Source organism: Cynocephalus volans, chromosome 9, assembly GCF_027409185.1.
Source record: "Cynocephalus volans isolate mCynVol1 chromosome 9, mCynVol1.pri, whole genome shotgun sequence".
Lineage (NCBI taxonomy): Eukaryota > Metazoa > Chordata > Mammalia > Dermoptera > Cynocephalidae > Cynocephalus > Cynocephalus volans.
Genome location: NC_084468.1, coordinates 147,870,597 through 147,894,568, shown reverse-complemented (window position 1 = coordinate 147,894,568; position 23,972 = coordinate 147,870,597). Strand labels below are relative to the sequence as shown.

At 38.7% G+C, this 23,972-nt stretch overlaps 1 protein-coding gene across 1 annotated transcript in view; it reads right to left on the bottom strand.

The window, feature by feature from the left end:
• Nucleotides 1–23,391, bottom strand: part of LOC134385988 (testis-expressed protein 10-like) — a 57,471-nt gene extending 34,080 nt beyond the window's left edge. Inside the window, 6 exon segments of the mRNA XM_063107838.1 lie at nucleotides 11,192–11,304; nucleotides 16,392–16,632; nucleotides 17,029–17,614; nucleotides 17,617–17,728; nucleotides 19,405–19,593; nucleotides 23,338–23,391. Coding sequence (XP_062963908.1) covers nucleotides 11,192–11,304; nucleotides 16,392–16,632; nucleotides 17,029–17,614; nucleotides 17,617–17,728; nucleotides 19,405–19,584 — 1,232 coding nt within the window. The 5' untranslated portion in view covers nucleotides 19,585–19,593; nucleotides 23,338–23,391.
• Nucleotides 23,392–23,972: the final 581 nt, after the last annotated feature.

Genomic DNA, 23,972 nt, shown 5'->3' with positions numbered 1-23,972 from the left:
TTGTCTGATATCTCTCTCAGATTTTCTTCCATGTCCTTGATTCTTTTTTCTTTCTTTTTGTCTGCTTGTGTTATTTCAAACAGCCCATCTTCAAGTTCAGAGGTTCTCTCTTCAACTTCGACAAGCCTGCTGGTTAAACTCTCCGTTGTGTTTTTTATTTCGCTGAATAACTTCTTCAGTTCAGCAAGTTCTGCTACATTTTTTTTCAGGACATTGATTTCCTTGTATATTTCCTCTTTCAGATCCTGTATACTTTTCCTCATTTCATCATGATGTCTAGCTGAGTTTTCTTGTATCTCATTCAGTTTCCTTAGAATTATCACTCGAAATTCCTTGTCAGTTATTTCAAGGGCTTCTTGTTCTATAGGATCTAGAGTATGAGATTTATTAACTTTTGGTGGTGTACTTTCTTGATTTTTTGTATTTCTGGTGTCTTTTTTTTGGTGTTTATTCATTGTGGCAGGGGGTTTCACAGTCCACCGGTTTGAGACTAATGACTAACTAGGATGTTGCTGTGGTTGCCAATTTGGTATGGCTCCCGCCGTGACTGCTCAGTTGGCCTCTAGTGTCTTGTGTGTGTGGTTGCCTTGGGTCTTGGGCTTCTCCGGGGAGCCACCTTTCTGGTCAGCTTGGACTCTGCTGGGCTGGTGGATCACGTACCACAGGGTGTGTGATCTCTGTTGAGCTTTCACTTTCTGTACAGGACTTCTCCCCGTTCCGTGTGCTCTGGCCCAGGCTGTTAGATCGTGCAGTGGCGACCCCACCGGGTGTGTGGTTTCTGTCGAGTCTCTGCCTCCCTGGCCGCACGTCTCCCCCCTCTGTGCACACTGTGCTGGGCTGGGGTGTGTCTTCTGCACCCCTCGTCTATCAGCTGGGCCTTCAAGACCCTGCTCAGCACCGCCTCGCCCAGGAAGTCTACCAGGTTTCTGCTAGGCACAGACGACCGGTCTCTCTGGGTGCCTTTGTAGCACTGTGTAGATCTTTCTCGGGTCTTGTTCACCTTTGTATCCCCCCGGTATAAACCGAGTCTAGTGCCCGCCTGCAGCCTGCTCTCCGGCAGGTTCAAGCGGACCTGGGAACTCTCCTACCACACTATTCCCAACCAGAAATTCGTTAGGCTTTTTTCCAAACTGGTGGTCGCAGAGATGGTATCTGCCTCCCAGTAACAGGAAGTTTACCGGGGCCGGAGTCCAGGGTGTGGTGGAGTGACAGTAGGCCCGCCCTTACTTCCTAGCCCTCCCAACACTAGTCGGGACGCCCCACACTCCCAGCCCCGCCAGAGAACCGCGGAGGGAGTGGGAGAGGAGGCCGGCCCGCAGGGTCCGGAAAGCCCCGCGCCAGGCCAAGCAAATGGGCTCCGTGATGGCCGAGCAGGGCGGAGCTGCCCGCACCTGGGAAAATGGAGGCAGCACCGGGGCAGTGAGTGGCCTGGTGGTGCAGGCGGGAGCCGCGTGGGCATCCACCCCCCGAACAGAGCTGTGCCAGGGATCACTCACAGTGCTGTGCCAGGTCGGGCGCTCGCTCTGTCTCTGGTTTGTTGCCTTCCGTGTTCTCGGCGCTGCCGCCTCGGGTTGTTCAGTCACGGCACCGCTCGGGCGCTCCCAGGAATCTTCTTTAATGCCGGCCTGAAACCTCGAATCCTGAATAGGGCAGCTGGCCGCCTTTAGTGCGGCCCCAGCCTCCGGGATCCTGGCTGCATCCACAGCAGCCCTGGCGCCGTGTTCCCTGTTTCAAGACTCGCTTTTGCAGCTAAGAATCAGTTCTTTTCCTGCTCCACACTTCAAAGCTGTTGCCTGTAAATGAGGCAGCCTCTCCTGCCGGGGGCAAAGTGGCGTTGAGCCCCCACGACCGGCCAGCAGCAGCAGTCCTCCCTTAAGAGATGGCCAGAGGAAGGTCCACAAGTTTCCCGGCTGCCTGAGGCCCAGTGGCCACCTTTTCCACCTCAGCTACTCCGCGCCAGCCGCCGCAGCCGCCGCCATCTTGAAACTCCATAACTTAATTTTTTAATTCCATATTAAAATCAGTTTTTAAAATTCTAGTCAAATAAAAAACATGCCTTTCAAAGCTTGAAAGAAATTTCAAAACACCTCAAATAGAATATTCTTATAAAGACACAATTTGCAACTTAGAACATATTCATTTCAGACTATGATATATTCAACAACAGAGCCTATTTCTGTCATGTTTTGAAAAACGTAAAGTTATCTAAAATCATAAATATCTCAAACTAACCATTTAAAGGAAAAGATGAATCCTAGATTAGGCTTAAGCCAGGACACAGTAGAGAGAAACCACAAATACATGAGAAGGAAAATAAAAGATAAGTAAAGTTGGCGCTATCAATTGCATTTCATCAAATGCAAGACTAGAAATGACAAATGGGCCTGGAAAGGTAAAATGGGACCAAATGACAAAGAGTCAAAGGCTAAAGACACTAAAATGAATTCTGTAGGGAAGGGAGTAACAGGGTTGTGAACTTCTTTCGGATGAATGATTCCGTGGATGCAAAAGGAAAAATGCAAGTTAGAGACCATAAACGAAGAAGCAGTTGTGCAGCTATTTTAGCAATCCAGGCAAGAGATGACAGGTGCAAGAACCAGGGTCTTTGTTGGTATGAACTGGGAGAAGTGGGGCATTTAAGAATAAAAATTACCTGGACCTGAAATGTGCTTAAATGTACACATATATGAGTGAGTTTGGGGATGATGGAAATGGAAGGAGTCAAGGGATCTAGCACTGGTGACTAAGTTGATAACGATGATGATGAAAAAGGAACAGCGATCTAGAAATAAATGCTACCTTGGGTATGTGAGCTAAAGTGTCATAAATCCAGCCAGAGGTGACCCATAGACAACTCAATGTACAAGTCTGATAATGGGAGAAGTCTGAACTATCTAAAAGAAACTACCCACATAACTGCTCCTAACTACAAAGGAAGCTGGGAAATATAGATTTTGCTTTGTGTAGCCATATATGCAGCTAAAAATTGGGAATTCTTTCATCAAGAAAAGAGAATAAAACTGGGACAGACTTGCAACATTTCTTCCCCACAGGAAGAGCTCTACATGATCTACCGTAACTTTATCTTGAACAGCATAATCTATTACTATCTGAAAGGTCTCAATGGACATCTTCAAACGTGGGAGAGTTCATTCTGATCCTCCAAGAATTTATACAAAAATTTTAAAGAATAAATATACCAACCATCAATTCCATAAGGGAGGCAGGTCTCTGGTGAAACTTCAATTTCCAGTATTGGTAGTGTAGGTAGTTAGAACCAATCCTTCTTTTGAAAATAACTCTAAAAACTGGATGAAATCGTTTTTTTTTTTAAATCTCAAAAGCACTCTCAAAAGAGCTAACAAGAAAATGAACATTCATTTACTGGGCCCCCAAACCGAGGAAAAAGCAAGTTCCAGGCACTCAAGATTTAGTCTTGTGGGCAACTGCCAATTCCAAAGAAAAAGCTGCAAAACTAAGGTAACCTTTCAGTGGCTCCACAGAGAAAGGAAGGCAAAAGTCTAAGCCCCGAGGCCAGCCAAAGATATATTATCGCTACTGTAAGCTGGATCCTTAAAGATTTCTCTCCCAGGATAAAATAAACAGCTCAGATAAAACCGAATTCCAGTTCTACAATATCCTAGTCGCTTAAGGAATAGTTCTTTCCAACTTGATCCATAGATTCAACATGATACTAATCAAAATTCCATCAAACTGTTTCGTAGTTATAGACAAATTGATTGTAAAGTCTATATGATACAGTCAAAGATCCAGAATACCCAACACAAGACTGAAGCAGAACAAAGCAGGAGGACTCTCATTATTCCATTTCAAGGCTTACTATAAAGCTACAGTAATCAAGACAGCATGGTATTGGTGAAAGAAGAGACACTCATAAGTTAACGGAACAGAGAGTCCCAAAATAAACCCATAAAAATATAGTCAACTGAACTTTGACAAAGAAGCACAGGCAATTCAACGGATAAGGGATCATCTTTTCAATAAATGATGACGGAACAAGTGGACAGAAATTCTAGAACTAAAATAAAAATTAGGAAAAAAATTCAATGGATTTATGTTTGCCTACAACTGGACACAAGTAAAGAATTAAAAACTGGAAGATAAGAGATAAAGAAAAGACAAGAAAAATAGGAGAGGATTCAGTAAATATCCCTAAAATTAGAGTACACAAACTTTTTGAAGTGTTCTTCTATACTAAATTAGCATTAAAAGTGAAAATGGTACTGCAGTAATTTTTTAAAAGATAATGAGAATTTTTCAGAACTGAGTAAAGACATGTTGTTGAAGATTCAAGATCTCATATTCAGTAAGTCTACTGAATTGTAAGGAGAATAAATAAAAAGGAAAGAAAACCACACCAGGATACATCATTATGAAACTGCAGAAAACAAAGGACAAGGAGAAAAATTTTAGGAGGAAAAAACTAACATGTAACTTTAAAAAGCATCAACAGTTAGGCTCGTCACTGACTTCTTAAACAGCAGTGAAAACCAGGAGACAGTAAAATGTTATTTTAAGTGTGCTCAAAGAAAATAACTGCCAAACCAAGAATATTATACTCTACTAAAACATTCTTTAGAAATACAAAAGAAAAAAATATTTTTATGCAAAAAAAAAAAAAGCTCCAGAAGATTCTTAATGATCCCCGATGGACAGAGATACATGAAAAAAAATGAAGAGCAGAAAGGGAGAAAAAGTAAGGATACAATTCATAGTGGTAGAGAGAAGTTCTCCAAAATATCAATTTTTGCTTGAAAGCCCAAATTTTATCATTGGCAACAAATACCAGTTGTTTTCCTGGAACTGAGAGGTCCACTTTGTTCATTTTTGTGAAAAAAATGTCTGCCAAAACACCCAAGTCTGAGTTTGTCTCAGTCATTTTTAGGTTAAAATTGAGTCCATTCCCAAAAAATACTTACAAGTAGAACAATCACACAAAGCTATTTTCTTGAGATAACTGTAGTTCTTTGATATACAGCAGTAATGCTTTACGTACACTTCCCATTCATCCATCAAACAGAATATTAAAAATGCATGTTTTCAAGGGTCATAACTTAATAAAATCAGAATTTTCACTGCTTCGTTAAGGACATTTTTAAGTGAAGCTGGCTTGTTTTTTTACACTGTGAGTATATGGCAGTGAAGAATGTGTGCTGCTGCTTAATTCATGCTATCATACCAAGTTTTACCCACCATTGCTTTTGCACTGTCAGTGCAAATGTCAAAACAAAACAAAACAAAAAGGCAAATAACGTCTTAATATAATTATGAAAGTAGTTCTTACCTTGTGGTCCACAGGGGTCAAGGACCACACTTTGAGAACTACTGCCTTAGATAAATGTCATAAGAGTAAGCTAGCTAAATGTAATCAACTGTCTCACAATACCAACAATGCTTATAAAATACACATTTAAAAAAAAAAGTCTTCTGCTTACACAAAATCTCAGGGAGTTTTCCTCCCACCTCCAGCCTAATTTGTTCTGTTCCTTCATCATAAGGTTCTCCCTAAGTAATAACAATCCTTATGGATTTAACAATTCTAGATCTTCAAAGGAGTCCTTATTTAAACTAGTTATGAAAACTTTCTATATACAATACATCCAACAAACCTTTTAATGCTATTCTAGATGATCTTTCATTTTAGCCTTTACAGATATTTCTCTTCGATTTAATGACAGGAAGTCCTGATTTTTTTCTGTGGATGAAACTGCAAATCAATTTCCTTTTTGATTTTTGCTTCCTAAAGTACTCAATCCCTACTGTGCTATCTTTCTCTGCAGCTTATTCTGTTCTCTGGTCCCCCAAAAGAAATCTGTTTGTTAGTACATTTGCCAAAACGTAATCATTCGCATACTGTCTGAACTTCTATTTACTTATTATTTGATACAGCTCACACTTTAAAAACAAATATTTTTAAAAGAAACTATCACTACCATAAATGGAAATCTGGCCTTTCTAACATACTTTGCAATAAATTCACAACCCAACCACCACTCAATCAACCTCAACTTGCTAAATTAATCAAATCTCTCTATTCCTCTGAAAAAATAAACTAAAATTTCCCCAGCAAACAAAAAAATCTTTCCAATTAATGGACTTCTCTAGTCAGCAGTGAATTAACTGTTTTCACAAACTGATCTGTAGGCCAAAGGCAAGACTTAGCTGCATCTATTCACAAACCTTTTCATGCTAGTTGTACTTACCGGCATTAACTCAGAATAATCATCTAAATCAATAAATTATGAGCCCAAAAAGGCAGTGTTCTTAAAGACAACTCAACTACCCTGAATTTTTTAGATGTCGGTATTTTCAGTAATGCCAAAATTACATCCTTTGATATACACAAAAAAATTAAAAGCAAAAACTTGAACACATATTTGGAAACCAATGTTCATAGCTGCATTACTCACAATAGTCAATAGGTGGAAACAACCCAAATGTCCACTGGTAGACAAATGGATAAACAAAATGTGGTATACATACATATAAAATGGAATACTATTCAGCGCTAAAAAGAAATAATCAAGCCAACAAGTGACATGGAAGAACCTTAAATGAATATTACTAAGTGAAAGAAACCAATCTGAAAAGGCTACATACTGTATGATTCCAACTATATGACATTCTGTTAAAGGCAAAACTTATGGAAATAGTAAAAAGATCAGTGGTTACCAGGAGTTAGGAGATGGAGGGATGAAAAAGCTAGGCATAGCACAGGGGATTTTTAGAACACTGAAACTATTCTGTATGATACTATAATGATGGATACACTTGTCAAAACTCACAGAATGTGTAACACCAAGAGTAACCCTAATGTAAATTATCACTTTGGTGATAATGACGTATCAATGTAGGTTCACAGACTGCAACAAACGTACTACTCTGCTACACAGTGTTAATAGTGAAAAAGGCTATGCATGGATCAGGACAGAGAGTACATGGGAACTCTGTACTTTCTGCTCAGTTTTGCTGTGAACCTAGAACTGCTCTAAAGAATAAAGTCTGTTAAAAAAAAATGAAATTCCAATACATGTTACAACATTGTTGTAGAGACATTATTTCATACACAAAAGGATAAATACTATAAGATTCCACTTAACATGAGGTATGACGAATAGGCAAATTCATGAGTGGGTAAAAGGGTCACGAAAATCAATGTACACTGAGAAGCTAAAAAAAAAAATTCAATAAATAAATAAAAGAATGATACTTATGCATACTGGGGGAAAAAAGCAGTTAAAATGGTTAATGTTATATATATTTTACCACAACAAAATAAATTATATCATTTGCAACTCTCTATTTCAACCTGAGATGAAAAAAATTAGACATGAAGTTAAAAATATACTGGGGGAACATGAATATGAGTGTGAAGGCCACTGGCCTAGACTATTGTTGGCTTCCCTAACTATGATCTGTATTGGTATGTACTAAGTATTCAATGCACTAACAAGAGCAGCCTATAGTGCCAAAAAATAACCACTGGAGGAACCCGATGAAGAATAAGTTAATTATACCAGCAATCCATGTTTGCTAAAAAGCCTACAATTCTCCATCTCAACCTCCTCAAGTTAACTCCTTTTTTTACCTTTTATATCTTGAGACAAATGTCACTTCATCACAGTAGCCTTCCCTAGGACCCTCCTCCCCCTTGAAAGATCAGGACCGCCTCCTTATGTATATACCGTAAACTCTTCCTTCATTATATTTATCAGTCAGTCACTGATTAAAAAAAATAAGTATATCTCCCTCATTAAACTATACTCCATGAGAACTGGCACCCTGCCTATTTCCTTTACCACTAAATGCTCACCACCTTATATATACACCATAGAATACTTACTCTGCCATAAAACAAGAATGAAATTCTCCCATTTGCAACAACATGGATGAGCTTGGAGAAACTTACGTTGAGTGAAATAAGCAAAGCACAGAGGGATAAATACCATATGTACTCACTCATATGTGGGAGCTAAGAGAGAAAGAAGGAAGGAAAGAAAGACCACAGTGGTGTGTTGGACTTGCAGAGGGAGAGAACATTACCTAAGGATACAAAGGGGGATGGGGAGGGAGGTTAGGGATAATTGGGGGGATAACTGGGTGGGGGACGCAGGGTATAATCACAATTTGTGGTAATAGGCAAGCTGCCAGTATGGACCTGGCCATCACATCTTAGGCACGAGTGGTGACAATTTGCTTTGTACTCTATGAATATTCATAACCAATAAAAAAATAAATAAAATCATATATACAAAAAATAAATAAATAAAAACTGAGTCAAAAGGGAAACAAAAAGCACAGCACAAGGCAGTTACTCTCTCTGCTCCACCATTTCACAATGTGATTCCCTGAGTTGCTGTAGTCCCCACCAGGACAAGACCCTCACCAGATGTGTTTCTTGCACTTTGGACTTACTAGTTTCTGAAACTGTAAGCAATAAATTTTGTTTTCTTTACCAAAAAAACAAAAATGAATTTGATGGACAATGGATAAGACCATTGTAGTAGATTTATACAATGGAATCCTATACAGCAATATAAAAGAACAAACTACTGTTACATGCAAGAATGTGAATGAATCTCAGAAACACTACTGAAAGAAGCCAGGGACAAAATATTATACACAGTATGCTTTTAAAAAAAAATTTATATGAAGTTCTAAAACTAAATACTAACCTATAGTGTTAGAAATCAGATTGCGGATGCCTGGGGTAGCAAGAGATGTGGAAGATTGACTAAAGATAAGCATGTGGTAATTTAGGATAAGGAAAAGGTCTATATCTTGGCATAGTAATTGGAGTATATATGCTTGCCAAACTGTTCACTTACAATGGGTGCATTTAATTGTACATAAGTTATACTTCAATAAAGCTGATTTTTAAAATGTAAAACTAAATGAATAAATGCTCACCACCTAGTACAGAAAGTGCCTTGTACATATTAAATGTCTAATACATGTGTTAAATAATGGTACAACAATATACTCTTGGATAATTTAATGGTCTACTAAATTCCAAATATTCTACCCATGATTTAATCTCATTTTGATAAAAATTATATATAAAACCCCTTACCAGAAAAAATACACAAATATACAATTCTATATCATTATTTCAAGAGTTCAAGGACTTTCTGAAGCTTACCCATGGATAAAAACTTTTGCTCTAATAAGAAAATTATACGTGGGGGAAAATTTTCTTGAGCAAGATGTCAGGATTTTATCTCTCTGTTTGACTCTGTCACCTCAACTCCAGAAATTCCCTAAATTACTCTTCCTAAAACAACAATTCTAACCCAACCAAAATTCTTCAATGCCAAAAGGATCAAGGCTAAAAGATAAATAAACTCCAGAAATAAGAAATTACTTTGAGCATTAAGGCCAGTGACAAGCAGAAACCAGCTTTGACCCAGGTCCATGCTCTCCATCCTTACCTAATTCTACAGCTCTCCTGTATGCTGTCTACTCCAGTTAGTATAGTCTCTCATCCCTTGCATTCCTGCCTGCTGAAATCATATCCACTACATCCAGTCAAATACTACTCTTCAATATAGCTTTGTCTGTTTATCCTAACAAGGGATCTATCTCTTCCTATGAATTCCTATAGCACTTAATTATACAGTTCTAATGATACTTATATACTGCCTTGTTTCAAATATGTAAATTCACTTCTCCTGTCAGTTACTGAGCTATTGTTTCTCAGCTTCAAACCCACACTTTACGCTTGGCTTTGTCATCCTGGTGCTCGGACTCTGTGAGCCACATTTTTTTCCTTTGCAGCTGCTTCTCATTGGGATCTGCCAATAATGGTAAAAAGAGACTACAAAGCTGTAGGAAGATGAGACACTCTCCCATCCTATTTTTTTGCTTCCTATTGCTGCCAGTATCGACCGGCAGATCTTCTTTAGGCCATTAGCAGCACATTCTAGTAGCCACAGTTTACTCCAATTTGCAGTTTTTCTGACACAGAAACAGAACCACCCCCTAAGAAACACCAGCACCAGCTAGCCAGAGCCCCCTCTGCAGCGTTCTGGGCCTCAGTCCCATTGGGCCCCACTTCTGAGCTCAAGACACGAGCACCAACCGAGCAGCACCCACTCCTCAGAGGTCAGAGTTTTGTCTCCCTTCTCCAAGCTTCTGCCATTCCTCTCTTTGTTCCCCCAGTTCTAGAGATAGTAGCTGCCTCCTCAGTTGCTACCTCCAAAATATCTTACTGTTCCCTTCTGTCATTTTGGTTTTTCAGTTCACAATTCTTTATATTAAATTCTCTGTTAAAAAAGTCACTGGTGTGTTTTCTGCCTCCTGACACACTTTCTTACAATTCAGAACGAAACTGCTTAGGAGAGCGAGTATACCTTGAGACATCTGATTACCTCTACCACGATACTTTGTTCATAGAAAGCAACCAAAATAAATATTTAGTGAATGAATGAAAAAACCATATGCCTATAACAGCCTTATCACTTCTAAGCATATCCTTTGAAATCTGCTCAAAGAGCTTAATGATTCTTTGGTATATTTAAGAACGTTTTGACAGACTGTAAGATCCCTTGCAAGTGTTTGTTCACTTGGGCGAACTACAGTTTTAAGTGTTCTAGCTTGTACCTGTTTGTCATACTTTATCACATCATTTGTTCTCACATTTATCTGCTCTCACTTGAGGTGGACATTTTAAATAATTTTCAGGCTTACTTTTTCTTTTAACTCCATATTTTAATCTATCACCCATCTCTTTCTGATTATTCTCCAATTATCCCTCTTCTTTCAGGATACTGATATTAATGTCATACCAATTTCCTCATGTATAAATGAGAGCAGAATTAGATGACCTTCAAAATACTATCTCACTTAGAGATGCAATAATTACATAGTGTCTCACCCAAATAAATCCCCCCACCTCAGCAACGTTTACTAAATTAATATTTATGTAATTTGATACATTCTTGTAGCACAAAACACTGTTTAATTTTTTAAAAAAAAAATCAAAAACCTGTTAGTCCCAAGGCTTAAAGTGACTTGTTCAAGATCAGCCATACTACTGCTACTTGTATTTTCACAAAATCTAGATATAAATGCCTCACAGTTTAGAAAGTTCCATATTAAGACTAATTACTTACTGATAATTTGTTTAAAAAGCTTTTCAAACCTATACAGTGGAAAAGAATCACAATACCTTTTATTTGTCTCTTTCCTTCTGTGCTTGGTTATTTCTTTTAAGGCATATGGAAAATGGCTCATAAAATGGTGTTCAAAATCACTGAGGTAATTCTTTCAAAGCCATGATTCCTATTAAAATAAGCAAAGATTATAAAATCTACAAGAAAAAATAATGTGAAATAACCAATGAAAGTTTAAGCAGAAATTTGAAAACTTATTGCTATTCAACTATACATGTTTCATTACAATACATCTTTTGCCAGTGATCTGTAAATAAATGTTAAAATTAAAATGAACTATTACTGCACATAATTTTCATCTGCAGATCCTTTTGGTGCTTAATAATTACTTTTACTTGAATTTTATCTGCTGTTTAAGAGGAAAAAAAGGGAGAGTACATGAGATTTAAGAAAATTCTGAATTTGGACCATTGATGCAATGTTTATAAAATACTTAAGAAAGTCTTATACCTGGTGGTCTCTTTATACCCTAACTCTATTCCTCAGCAAATCCATTATTTCACATTAAAGATATTTAACACTTTCACAAAGCAATACACTTCCCAAAATGCTTCAGAAATATTAGTAATTTTATCATTCCCTCCTACTTGAACACTGTCTTTCTAATTCCAGATCATAACACTCTTATTCCCTTCTATCCAGGGTCATCAACTATCCCATTTTGCGAGAGACTGAGTGGTTTCTTAGGAGGTGGAACTTGAGATGCTAAAACAGCTGATCACCCTAAAGTTCAATTGTTTTTCCTTCTTAGTAACCTTTACAAGATTCTTCTATTCTCCCTGACTTCTAAATGTTTGGATTTACCCAGATATCAATCCTTGTACCATTTCTGCCTGACTCCAGATTCTATGTACATTTGTATCTTGTACCCTGATATCTCCTCTTGAACGTCGAACAGGCATTTTAAAACTTAACATGAATAAAACCAAACTCTCCCTATCAACAGTCACCTTGCCATCTGGACCTTAACACATGCATTGTCCTTAACTCCTTTTTCCTTCACTATGCACACCAGCAGTGCTGTTGGCTTTACCTGGATCCAGTTACTTCTCATCACTTCAACCACTAGCTACCATTCTACTCCAAGCTACCATCTCTTACCTGGATTACGGCAATAGCCTCCTAATTTATCTCCCTGCTTCTCTTCTTATCCCCCAAAAGTCAGTTCTCCACACAGCAGCCACAGTGATATTTTAAAACATAAATCGTGCTTCAAAATGATACAGAAAGGGGAAAAGAGAATAGGTGTACATATATGTAGGGCAAACTGGTCATCCATGAAATGATGGTTACTAGAGCTGGACAGTAAGCACAAGGGAGTCAATGAGTGTTCTACTTTTGTAAACTCAACATATTAAAGTTCAATAAACATAATGCAGATCATGCCACTCTTCTGCTCAAAACCCTCCAATGTCCACCGCACTCAAGTTAAAATCCAACCTCCTTACCAGAGACCACAGAGAACCACATGATCTGGCCATACTGTCACTACTCTTTTTCTCCTTCACTTTCTACCATTCTCCTAGCACCTCATTTGCACAGGATTTCCTGCCTTTCCTCAAATATGCCAAACTTGTTCTCACCTCAGGGCCTTTATACTTGCTGTTCCCTATGCCTAGGATGTTCTTCCCACAAACCTTCGCAAGACTCGCTCTTTCACTTCATTCGGTGACATTCAAATGTCTTACCCCTCAGAGTGCGTTTCATAACAAACTATCTAAACTCCCTCTCACTCTGTTCCGACACACGCTGTCTTTACACCCTGCTTTACTTTCATCTTTCTTCCTAGTACCAACATTTTACATTTGCTTACTGTCTATCAGTCCCACTAGAAGGTAAACATGAGAGCAAGCATCTATCAATCTGTTTATCTCTACATCCAGAGCCTAGAACAACACTATTCAAAAGGCCTTTTTGAAATGATGAAACTGTTTTCTATCTGTGCTGTCCAATACAGTCGCCTCTGCCCACATGTAGCTATCGAACACTTGTGACTAAGGAATTGCAGTTTTAAATTGTAATTAAGTAGCCACATTTATAGATGCCCAACAAATCTTACAATAAATGCCTCAAGAAGCATGAATGCATCTGTCTGTGTTTAGTTGCAAATTCTAATCCTTATGGGAAAAGGAAAACAGCAATGAGACATACAGCAAAAAAGTAGCAAGTAAGCCCAGCATTAAAATACAAAGTTAAGGCAAAACAAAAATTTTAGAGTGCATAACTACAATTGTGGCCCTGACACCCAGGACCCCGAAAGCCAAAGCGAATTAAAAAGTTAATGTTAAATTGTATTTTCACTTTAGAAACTAGCTACACATTAAGTATACACACAGTATATCAGAAATAAGCAATCTCAGTAAGGATCTGGGTATTCAACCACTGCAAATAACATTCAATGTACCTTGAGATTTTTTTTCAAACCAAGGATCAAAGTTTGAAATTACTACAAAGGTTTAAAAAAAAAAAAAAAACTAGTTGAATACAAATAAAATTTCTCAAATATGTTGCAAATACTAGTAAACTAAATGCATTAAACAGCACCAACACTTAAAAGTAAGTAATCAGTGGTCTTAGAACTGTGTACCAAACCCGGATGTCAATTTATCAACAGAAAAACCTATAGGTTTTCTGAGGAAAAAGTTACAATTCAGCCTGTGGTGTGTGATTCACTTTTAAGGCCAAGAAATGCCATTCTGTTCCTCCTAAAGATTAAACCGTTGCAACACAGATGAGCTTGGAGAACATTATTTTAAGTGAAATAAGCCAGGAACAGAAAGAGAAATACAGCATGTTCTTGCTCTATGTGGAAGATAAGAAAGTTGATTGCTTATACACAGAAAGTAGAATAGTGATTACCAGACGCAGAAAAGGGGAGTGAGGAGAGAGACTAGGAAGAGGTTGACTAACAGATGCAAAATGATAGCTAGAAAGGATGGATAAGATCTAGTGCTCTGTATAGCACTGTAGGGTAACTGTAAGTAACAATTTATTGTATATACTTTCAATGAGCTACAAAAGAAGATTTTGAATGTTCCCAATACAAGGAAATGATAAATGTTTGAGGTAATGGATATGTTGACTGACTGAATTAAGATCATTACATATTGTACACACGTATTGAAATATCACACAATATCCCACACACATGTTCAATTATTGTGTCAATTAAAAAAAATGCTTTCTAATAAATATCAAAAACTTAGGAAGGAAGGAAGGAAGGGAGGGAGGAAGGGAGAGAGGGAGGGAGGAGGGAAGGAAGGGAGGGAGGAAGGGAGGGAGGAGGGAAGGAAGGAAACAATACTGGAAATTAAAAAAAGATTAAGCTCTTATAGGTCATCCAATATCTTAACGAACAATCTACAAATAAAGGTGAATGAGAGAGAAACTAACAGTGCAAGTGGTAAAAAAAAATAAATTAACATGCACTTTAACGGCATTATGTATGGCTAACATACATTTTTATACTTTGTCTCTAAGATAATGGTTCTTATTTTATCAAGTTATTACAGTTCAGCATAACAAATCTGCTAAGGTAAACTAGAGAATTCTACCAGCAGATGCTTTCAAATATTATTCCTATCTGAATTAACCACCCTCCCACTCCAGTCATTTCAGTTTTAAACCGTATCTCAATGCAGTATTCTGGTCTTCAACAGTCTATACAGTCTTTAAACTTAGTAGCCTATGTTAAGGAACTGCTAAAAAAATGTAGCCATGTTATAAGAACACAAAATAGATCTAAAGCATACTATTTTAAATATCCGTAAAATTAAAGCAGATCCTTTGTCAGTGTTATCAAAATAGTAATAGATAATCCAAAACTAGTACAATTAATAAATTTGCAGATTTGTTATTTTGGTCCTACTATCCTATCTAAATACAAATACAACTACCAAAGCAGTACGAAAAGTTTACTGGTGCTCATATGTCACCAAACACCAAAGAGGCTTGGAATTTTTATTTTTCGGCTCTCTAAAAACAAAGAAAAGGCTGGTACTCAAAGTCCATGTTGAATATCATTACTTTTATTTTCTATCTTAGCCTTTCAGATGAAAATAGACCAATTCAAGATTGCAGATTAACATATACTTTTCTAAGAAGCTGTACAGATTATTACTAGCCTAATCACAAACCAACTGCCATATGAAAATCAAGCTTTACTTTCTCCAAATCACATACTATACCCCTAATCATGACTAATTTTTTTTTTGCCAGTTTGTGCAATGAATCAAAAGACAGAAAGGCTCAAAACTATTAAACAAAATGCTACCCTGTTTGGAAAAACAACTCAAAAAACGTCCTTACAGATGATGGGTCATGGATTATTAGCAACAGAGCAAGCTCTTAAAAGAAACACACACCTTAATACAATTCCATAAAGCTTTGCGAGATTATCAAATACTATTTAATTTATCCCTAGTCAGTTTATGCAGCCTTCTGACTCATTCTAAACTTCAGCATGAAATAAAAAGAATTAAAAAAACAAAAAACAAAAAAAACACCGCATTCTCAGTTTTATCTGTACAAAGGCCACCTCAAGAATTCACACTTGCCCAGTCAAAAGTCCTTGCAGAATTCTTCTATAAACCAGATACTTCAATCTTTGAAGTCTTGCTCCGGCAGCTGATCTTTTAAAGTGTGCTACCATATTAATTTAGCAACACTTTAATCTTACAGTTTGTTCTTCCTTAGTTGCACAGCAAAAGCATGGCAAGTACTACATTCACTACAACATACTTAAAACAATTCAGGGCTAACCACCCGTTCAGTTTGCTCCATTTCTGCTAAATATGGCAATGGGGTACAAAGTGGAAGAGACTACTTAATAAGCAACTGTTTTAATAATACAACAGACTTTCAGAAACTAGAATACCCTGACATAACCAACCTGCCATAAGCAATACACTGCAACTCTACTGTGAATTACACCTAATAAAAACAAATGAAATCAGGTATATTCAGTTATCCATTTCACTTAAAAAAAATGCATTAAATATATTCAGATAATAATCTCTCACTAATTTGTCTCTAAAAACTAACTTGTAGTTTTGTGCAAAAGAAACAAGTTTATAGTTCAACTCTGGGTATTTTTTGGAAAATGCATAACCAATTAGTAGTAATAAGCTGATTTCTAATCTTCCCATTTATCATAAAAGGCATTACTAAGAAAATAAAGAACCCATTAGTTCTCACCAATTTATGGGTTTCATCATGTTGTTTAGAGAGTTTCCACAGAAGGGAAATAATGTTAAGAACTTGCTGCATAACCTGTAGAGGTTCTCGTTCTATACCATTTCCAACAGAAGCAGATAGTTGTGGAGGCACAGCTTCAATCCAGCACTCAATTAACAATGGAATTATTATCTCAATAAATCCTTTCAGGTTTTCTGTAGATGACAGGCCTTCATCCACACTGCCTCCTCCAACCAGGTACCTAATAAGGAAGGGAAAGAATGAAGAAAAAGATTAATGCTTAAAAAATATTTATTATCCCTTGCTTAATTTAAATCTTAAATACAAAATACCACTAAAATGAAGTTCCATAAACTAATAATTACATTAATCAAGACTAGAAAGAAAAATGAAATTCTAAGATGACAAAGCCAACAGAGATCATCAAGTTTTATTTCTCATTAGGCTCTGCTAGAAATGAATAAATTAATATGCTTTCAAATGACTCCTCCCATCAGTAAACCAAATCAAATCATGAGTAACTATATGAAAACTACGAAATACAACTGCATATCTTCCCATCATTAGCCATCAATGGTCAGCGGTTATAATTCAAAATAGGAAAACTGAGTGTGGACATAACTGAAATCCTTCTTACCGTAGCCTGAACTGTGAACTGACATTTGGCTGTGAACCCCCATTTTCATAAACCTGGATGTGTTGCTGGTCGTTCGCATGTTCCTTCCAGTTGATAAAAATGGAGTTGCTAGTGGCATGGGGATTTTCTTTTTGTTCCTGAAGTCCTTCACTTTCTCTCAAACTACTGGATCCATCTGCCAAGGACTGAAGGAATTTACTGAGTCTCACTAAGACTTTCAGCCTCCATTGCTGAGAAGTGAGTCTCCGATTAGGATTTACAGAAAGTATCCAGGACTGGAATCTGTCTCTATTTACCAGTCCTTTGGACAGCTGCTGATGAGAAATAAGTTCTACAAAATTCTTAAGCAATATACTGCTATGGTCAGTAATTAGAGCTGGGTACTGTTCCAGCAGAATGTCCAAAAGTTTTAAAGAGTCCTCCTGAATACCTTCAGTAATGTGAGTCATGGCACTAGAGAGATGGGCACTTACCAAAGGAAAAAATGGAGAAATTTGTTCAGCTCGTATTTTGGGGGCCAGGAACTGAAGAAGCTGAACTGCTGCTAATCGTACATTAGCATCTTTATCTGTAAACACAGCAGTCAGTTTGAAAGGTGTGCATCAATTATAAATGGGTACTGAGACAAAAGGTCTTTAAGTCCAAGAAGAGCACTTTGTTTAACCCCAGCATTGTAGTGATGCATCTATGACAGCAAATCCTATAAATAAAAATACACATTTTAGGTACATACACATACACATTCTATTATTTTCAAATAAAGATGCTAACTAAAATTATGCTAATACACTAACACTCCATGGAAAAACTACCTCAATAAGTATTTTAAACATTATTTAGCTTTTATTAAGATCAGATCACAGTTTTATCTTTAAAATATTTTTATCTTAATAATGTTACATAATTTTCAGTTAGAATTTTCTCGTTTTTACATTAACCTGAACGCAGACTTAGGCACTCTATGATTTAAAGTGACAGCAATCAGCACCATTTACTGAAGACCAACTATAAACCAAACGTTAAACATTACAGTATGTTCATTTACATACTTTTAATTTAACAGGCCCTTTCTGCCTATTTTAAATTGTCTTTCGGAAGGTGTGTGTTTTATTCAAAGCACACTACTTAACAATTTTATTTCTGGCATAATGTACATAACTTTCAAAAAAAAAAACATAACTTCAAATACCTTTCTGGTATTATTTAACCCTCACAGCTTAAAAACCAAAACTAGAAAATGCATATCTTTACAAAGACTTGTACTATACACAAATGTTCATAACAGTATTATATAAGAGCCGAAAAGTGGAAGCCATACGTCCATCAACTGATGGGTGATCAACAAAATGTGACATAACCACACAATGGGATACTGTATGACAATACAAAGGAATGAAATACTGTTCTGATACATGCCTCAACATGGATGAACCTCAAAAACATTATGCTAAGTGAAAGATCAGTAACAAAACACCATGTATTATATATGATTGCATTTACATGCAATGTCCAGAATAAGCAAATCTGTAGAGATAGAAAGTCGATTTGCGTCACCTAACGCTAGGAGAATGGAATGGAGTGACTTCCAATGGATACAGCGTTTCTTTCTACAGTAACTAAAATGTTCTAAAATTGATTATGGTGATAATAACATAACTCTGTAAATGCACTAAAAACCATTGAACTATATTCTTTAAAAAGAGTGAATTTTATTACGTGTAAATTATATCTCCATAAAGCTGTTAAAAATTTTTTAAGCAATAGGCCGAGCCCGTGGCGCACTCGGTAGAGTGCTGCGCTGGGAGCGCAGCGACGCTCCCGCCGCGGGTTCGGATCCTATATAAGGATGACCAGTGCACTCACTGGCTGAGAGCCGGTCACGAAAAAACGACAAAAAAGAAAAAAAAAAAAAAAAAAAAATTTTTTAAGCAAAACTACTGGTCAAACTTCAACTGACTTCAAGCATTCAACAGGAACCTATAATAAGCTATGTGCTATGTATGGGTTCAAAAATGAGTAAAACAGGATCTTATCTTAATTAGCTATAAAAACAGCTGGTAAAATGTTTATCAAAAGCTTGACACATTAAAAAGTTAAACATAAGAATTATTTCCAGATGATATATCATCACATAAGTATTCTAGGGAAAAATCATTATGGGTTTAGTTTAGCAAATCTTTCTGGAGGAGGTGGGAAAGATGCAGGTATAAGATCAGATATAGGTAACAGATGAACTCTAAACATTATCCATCAATAAACCCTATGACTCTAGGCAAGCCATTTGCTTTAAGAGTTAAAACAACTTTTCACAAAAACATAACATTCTACATGATTTCAAAAAAATCTCACTTTACCAAAACACAATTCATGACTTACCTTTATGTTAAGTTTTCTATTGTTTGTTGGAAGTGTTCCATCCTCTTTGAGTTGCTCGGGCAGATGTATCGTCTTTGTTTTAAAGTTTGTTGCAATAGCATTTTCTATCTTGGGCTTCTTTTTACCAACTTTTAGTTTTACTTTTTGGAAATCATCTTGGCGTTTTCTTTTTTTGGTCATTCTTGAATGCTATAACGAAAAAAATTAATTTAAAAACAATGGATAAAGACAAGAATAAACGATAATAAAAAAGCTATTTTCCTACACTTACATTACTCTAACACTTATTTCAAACATACTCAAGAATCAAGGCCTACAGTGATTATGTCAAAGGATCAAAATATTCAATAGAAAACACTGTTAAGAAATGCAAAAAGTAAGCTGAGTCAAGAAATACTGAGGGGAGTCATTAACAATAGGCAACAGTCTTGCCACTGGTTTTGCAAGATTTTCTGAGCCATGGAACCCTCTGTCAAGCAACATGCTAAGTGTAGACCTTCTGAAATGATTTTTTTTTCTTTGTGTGTAGGAAAGCAGCACACTTGCTACAGATATACCCTGTATCTGCTGGGAAGCTTGTAGTTCCTACAGTCCCCTGCGGAACCTCTAGCAAAAGAAAGCAAAATTTGAAAATCAATGTTATTAATAAATGTAGCTTATAACAGGAAAAGTTTCATGAATGTAAATGCCTAAACAATGAGGAAGATTCAAATATGCAGCAAGGAGAGTACTAGGCATTTCATGAGCAAGGAAAGTCAAGAGTAGGGCATGGGCTTGGTATAGGCAAAGTGAAGATCCAGCATTCTGAATACCAGGAAAAGCTAGACTAGATATAAACAGGAAACAGTACCCAAAAGAAAAAAGAATAAAACTAGGATAAAAAGCAGCTTGAAAGGAAATGCAATGTAACAGAGGAATAAGGAACAAAGACCAGGTAGGCCACTATCATAAGAAATAATGCAGGCATAACCATGTCACCTTGCACCCCTCCCTCTCACCACATTATTTCAACTTAAATCCAAATCTTCCTTACACAGGGCATCTTTGATCTGCGTAAAGACGGTCCATTCCCAGACCACTACTTTAAAGAAGTCCTTTATAGCTACCCTAGACTATTCAATAGTTTCCCCACTGGTATTCTTGAGTCGTCTCTAGTGTCTACTCTCTAGACTACTGGCCACAGTCACCACAGAGCTCTTTCTAAACAAAGATCTAACCAAGGCTCAGGAGCTTTCAGTTGTTCTTACTCCTCTCACATAGTAAAAACTCCTTAGCAGAATATATTAGGTCCTTCCAAATGTGGCCCCATTCATCCTCTCCAGCTTTACCTTCCCACAAGCTAATCTCTATCTAAAAAACAGTCTCTCCCACCTGGTACCAGTTCAACTCTTCTTGAAGCCTTTCCACATGCCACAAAAATAATGAATTCTGACTTCCACTACAGTTGAGTAAGTAACTACCTTTGGAACAAATGAAACTTCTCCTGGTCTATCAGAATTATCCTGTGCCTAACTATAAAAAGTCACAATGCTATACCTGTTGGTACAAAAAAAAAAAAAAATGAGTTAAAACGAAAGCCTGCATTACTGCAAGATTAATAAAATGTCTGGTGCAAGACTGCGCAGCTCAAGTTCCAGCCTCGAGTTCAAGGATATAATCTGAATTATATCCAAATTCACTTCACTGCAGGGTTTTACTACATTATAAAATCCCCATGAGCTAGGATGTGGCTACACAGATCAAGAGCCAATTCTAGAACCATACTGATTAGGTTCTGATCCAGACTTTGCCCCTTCCTAGCTGTACTTATCCACAGTGCCCTAGTTTCTACCTATAAAATAGGGATAACAACAATATCTACCTCACATAGTTGTTATGAGGTAGGTCAAATAAGGAGTAAATGAATTCATGCTTGTAAAACACTCAAAACTGTGCCTGACACATTGCTAATTATATATGCAATAAGCACAAACATGTATGTGTTCTTGAAGTCTCTGGACCAGTGCATACCAAGCACAATATCAGATGCATTACATACATTACCACTCAATCCCACAATACCATGTGAAGAAACTGGTACTAAACCCATTTGAAAGATGTGGCTCAGAAAGGTTTTTAAGTCAATCCTTCACTAGAGAGTTGAAGAGGGGCTGGGCCGGTGGCTCACTTGGGACAGTGTGGTGCTGACAACACCAAGTCAAGGGTTAAGATCCCCTTACTGATCATCTTTTAAAACATAAAAAAAAAATAGAGTTGAAGAGGAATTCACTCACAGGACTGAGCTCTGCAAAACCTACTGTATGTTATACACACTGGAATCAAAATGGTTTGCCTTATTTCATTTATCCCAATCCCAAGTTTTCATCCCACCCACATCTCTAGTTACCTCAGTCTGAAAAAAACAATGGGTAAAGAAAGGAAGACTAAAGAGATGGCCCGGGCCGACCCCATGGCGCGCTCCGGAGAGTGCAGCAGCGCTCCCGCCGCGGGTTCGGATCCTACATGAGGATGGCTGGTGCGCTCACTGGCTGAGCACGGTGCAGCTGGTCACAAAAAGACAAAAAAAAAAGAAGAAGAAAAAAAAAAAAAGGATGGCCTGGATACTCACCTGGCCTCTTTTAATACAAAACCGGTTTTCACTTATTAAGCAAGCACAATCTTTGAGCTTTTCCTATAATTACTAGCGGGTACCAGGGATGAAAATAAATGGTACAGGACATTCTGAAAAATTAACCCTCTTACCCCCACCCACACCAATCCTCTTGGCTCTCTTTAGCCATTAACTACCTGACTGATCTCTAACACAGAGATTACTGTCAAGTTCATGCCATGTTATCCGTCATTTTGTATTAGTCACACGAATGTTCTGCCTTCGATAGGACAATTAGGAGGGCTCATTGCCCTTCCTTGACTTTTAAAACTGGCAAGATTATTTCTATGTAGATCACATTTTTACATTAGGAACTTTGAAAGTTCTACTATAAGTTTCTATTATTTTCACCTAAAACAAAGAATTTCATAGCACAGAAGTCAAACAGTTCTACTAAGCCGCTTTCAGAGTAGCTGGTTTTGAGTATAAAGTAGGAACTCTGACCTCAAGGACTGAACTCATATCACTGGGTCTCTTAGATATGTGAGCCCCAATAGTTTTTAAACTATCGAGCTTTAATTCCATATATTCCTACTGCAGGCCTTTTCTGTTAATTTCAACTAAAGGCAGTTCATGGCTATTAAAATTCAACGGCACCGAATTCCACCTAGTTTGCCTGACACCTCACTACCCTTCCTCATTTCTAACTTCTTTTCCCAAAAAAGTCAAGGAGAGAGCAAGCACACTGCACTAGGCCTTTGACAATCTCCTCTCCAACCCCGACCCAAACTCCACCGAGAGGCCAGTCGGAGGCACCCGACTTCCCCGAAGCAAATGCCCCAGGCAGAGGGGACTCCACACAACTGGTGCTCCGGTTCTGCTCGGTACAGGTCGCTTAACTGCACACCCGGGCGGCGGGAGGGCGAATAAGGAGGCGACCGTTCAGCCCCATCCCACGTTCTCGGTCTTGAGTGCCAGAAGTGAAGACCCCGTGGGTTCTAGGCAACTATCCCTCCTTCTACTCCTGTGAACGCCGGTCAGGGCCGCAGTCGAGTAAGGGGGGCCGATCCCCACACACAGACCTAAAACTCTCAGACTCGGAACCCGCGAACCCGCCCAGTCACTTGAAACGCTTCAAATGCCCGCGCGAGGCGCCCCGCCCCCGCACGGCCCCGCTCCGCAGCCAGACCCAGCTCCAACGGCGCGCCACGGTCGGGGGCCGGGAGGGGCGCACAGCGGCCACAACCGGCCCTGTCCGCCTGGGCCGCGGACCGGAGAGCGACGGCCCCGCGCGCCGTCCCTAGTCCCGGGAGGGCCCTGCCCGACGGGAAGTGGCCTCTCACCTGAAGGCCCTGCCGGGGCCAGGCGCGGAAGCCGAGGGGAAGAGCGTGCGACCAGAAGCCCAACGAGCGACAGCGTGCGCCGCCGGCCGCAGCCTGTCGCTCCCGGAGAGTGTCTTCAAATCGCCTCGTCCTCTCACGCAACCGCGTCTCCTTCCGCCGCCCGGAAGTCAGGGCCCCTCCCCCGCCGCGCCGCGCTCACGTGACCACGACCCGCCGCCGCGCGCAGCCGGGGAGGCGGGAGCCGGAGCGGCAGGCCCCGCCCCCGGGAGAAGGGGTCGCGCCGGAAGCTTCCCGCCCGTGGGGAGGAGAGCGCCTGATTGGAGGACAAAGCCTGGCCCTTAGGTCCAGCCCACAACTTCGCAGGCCTGCCTCTCGGGGTGTCTCCCTGGTCACAGCTAGCTTTTACTCCTTCTTGTACACCACGTTTCTTCAGACACGGAGCTGCATTCAGAGAATAGTTTAAATTGAACTGAACTAAGAAAGGGAAAAGTTTGAGAATGCAAGGAGGGTGGAATTCCTGGGGACATTAACCTGGGCTACGATGGAGCAGATAAGAATTACTTAAAAGCAAAATACACCTCGTAGCTGATGCCTGGAAGTCTCAATCTAGGATTTTCCTAATATTTCAGTTTCTC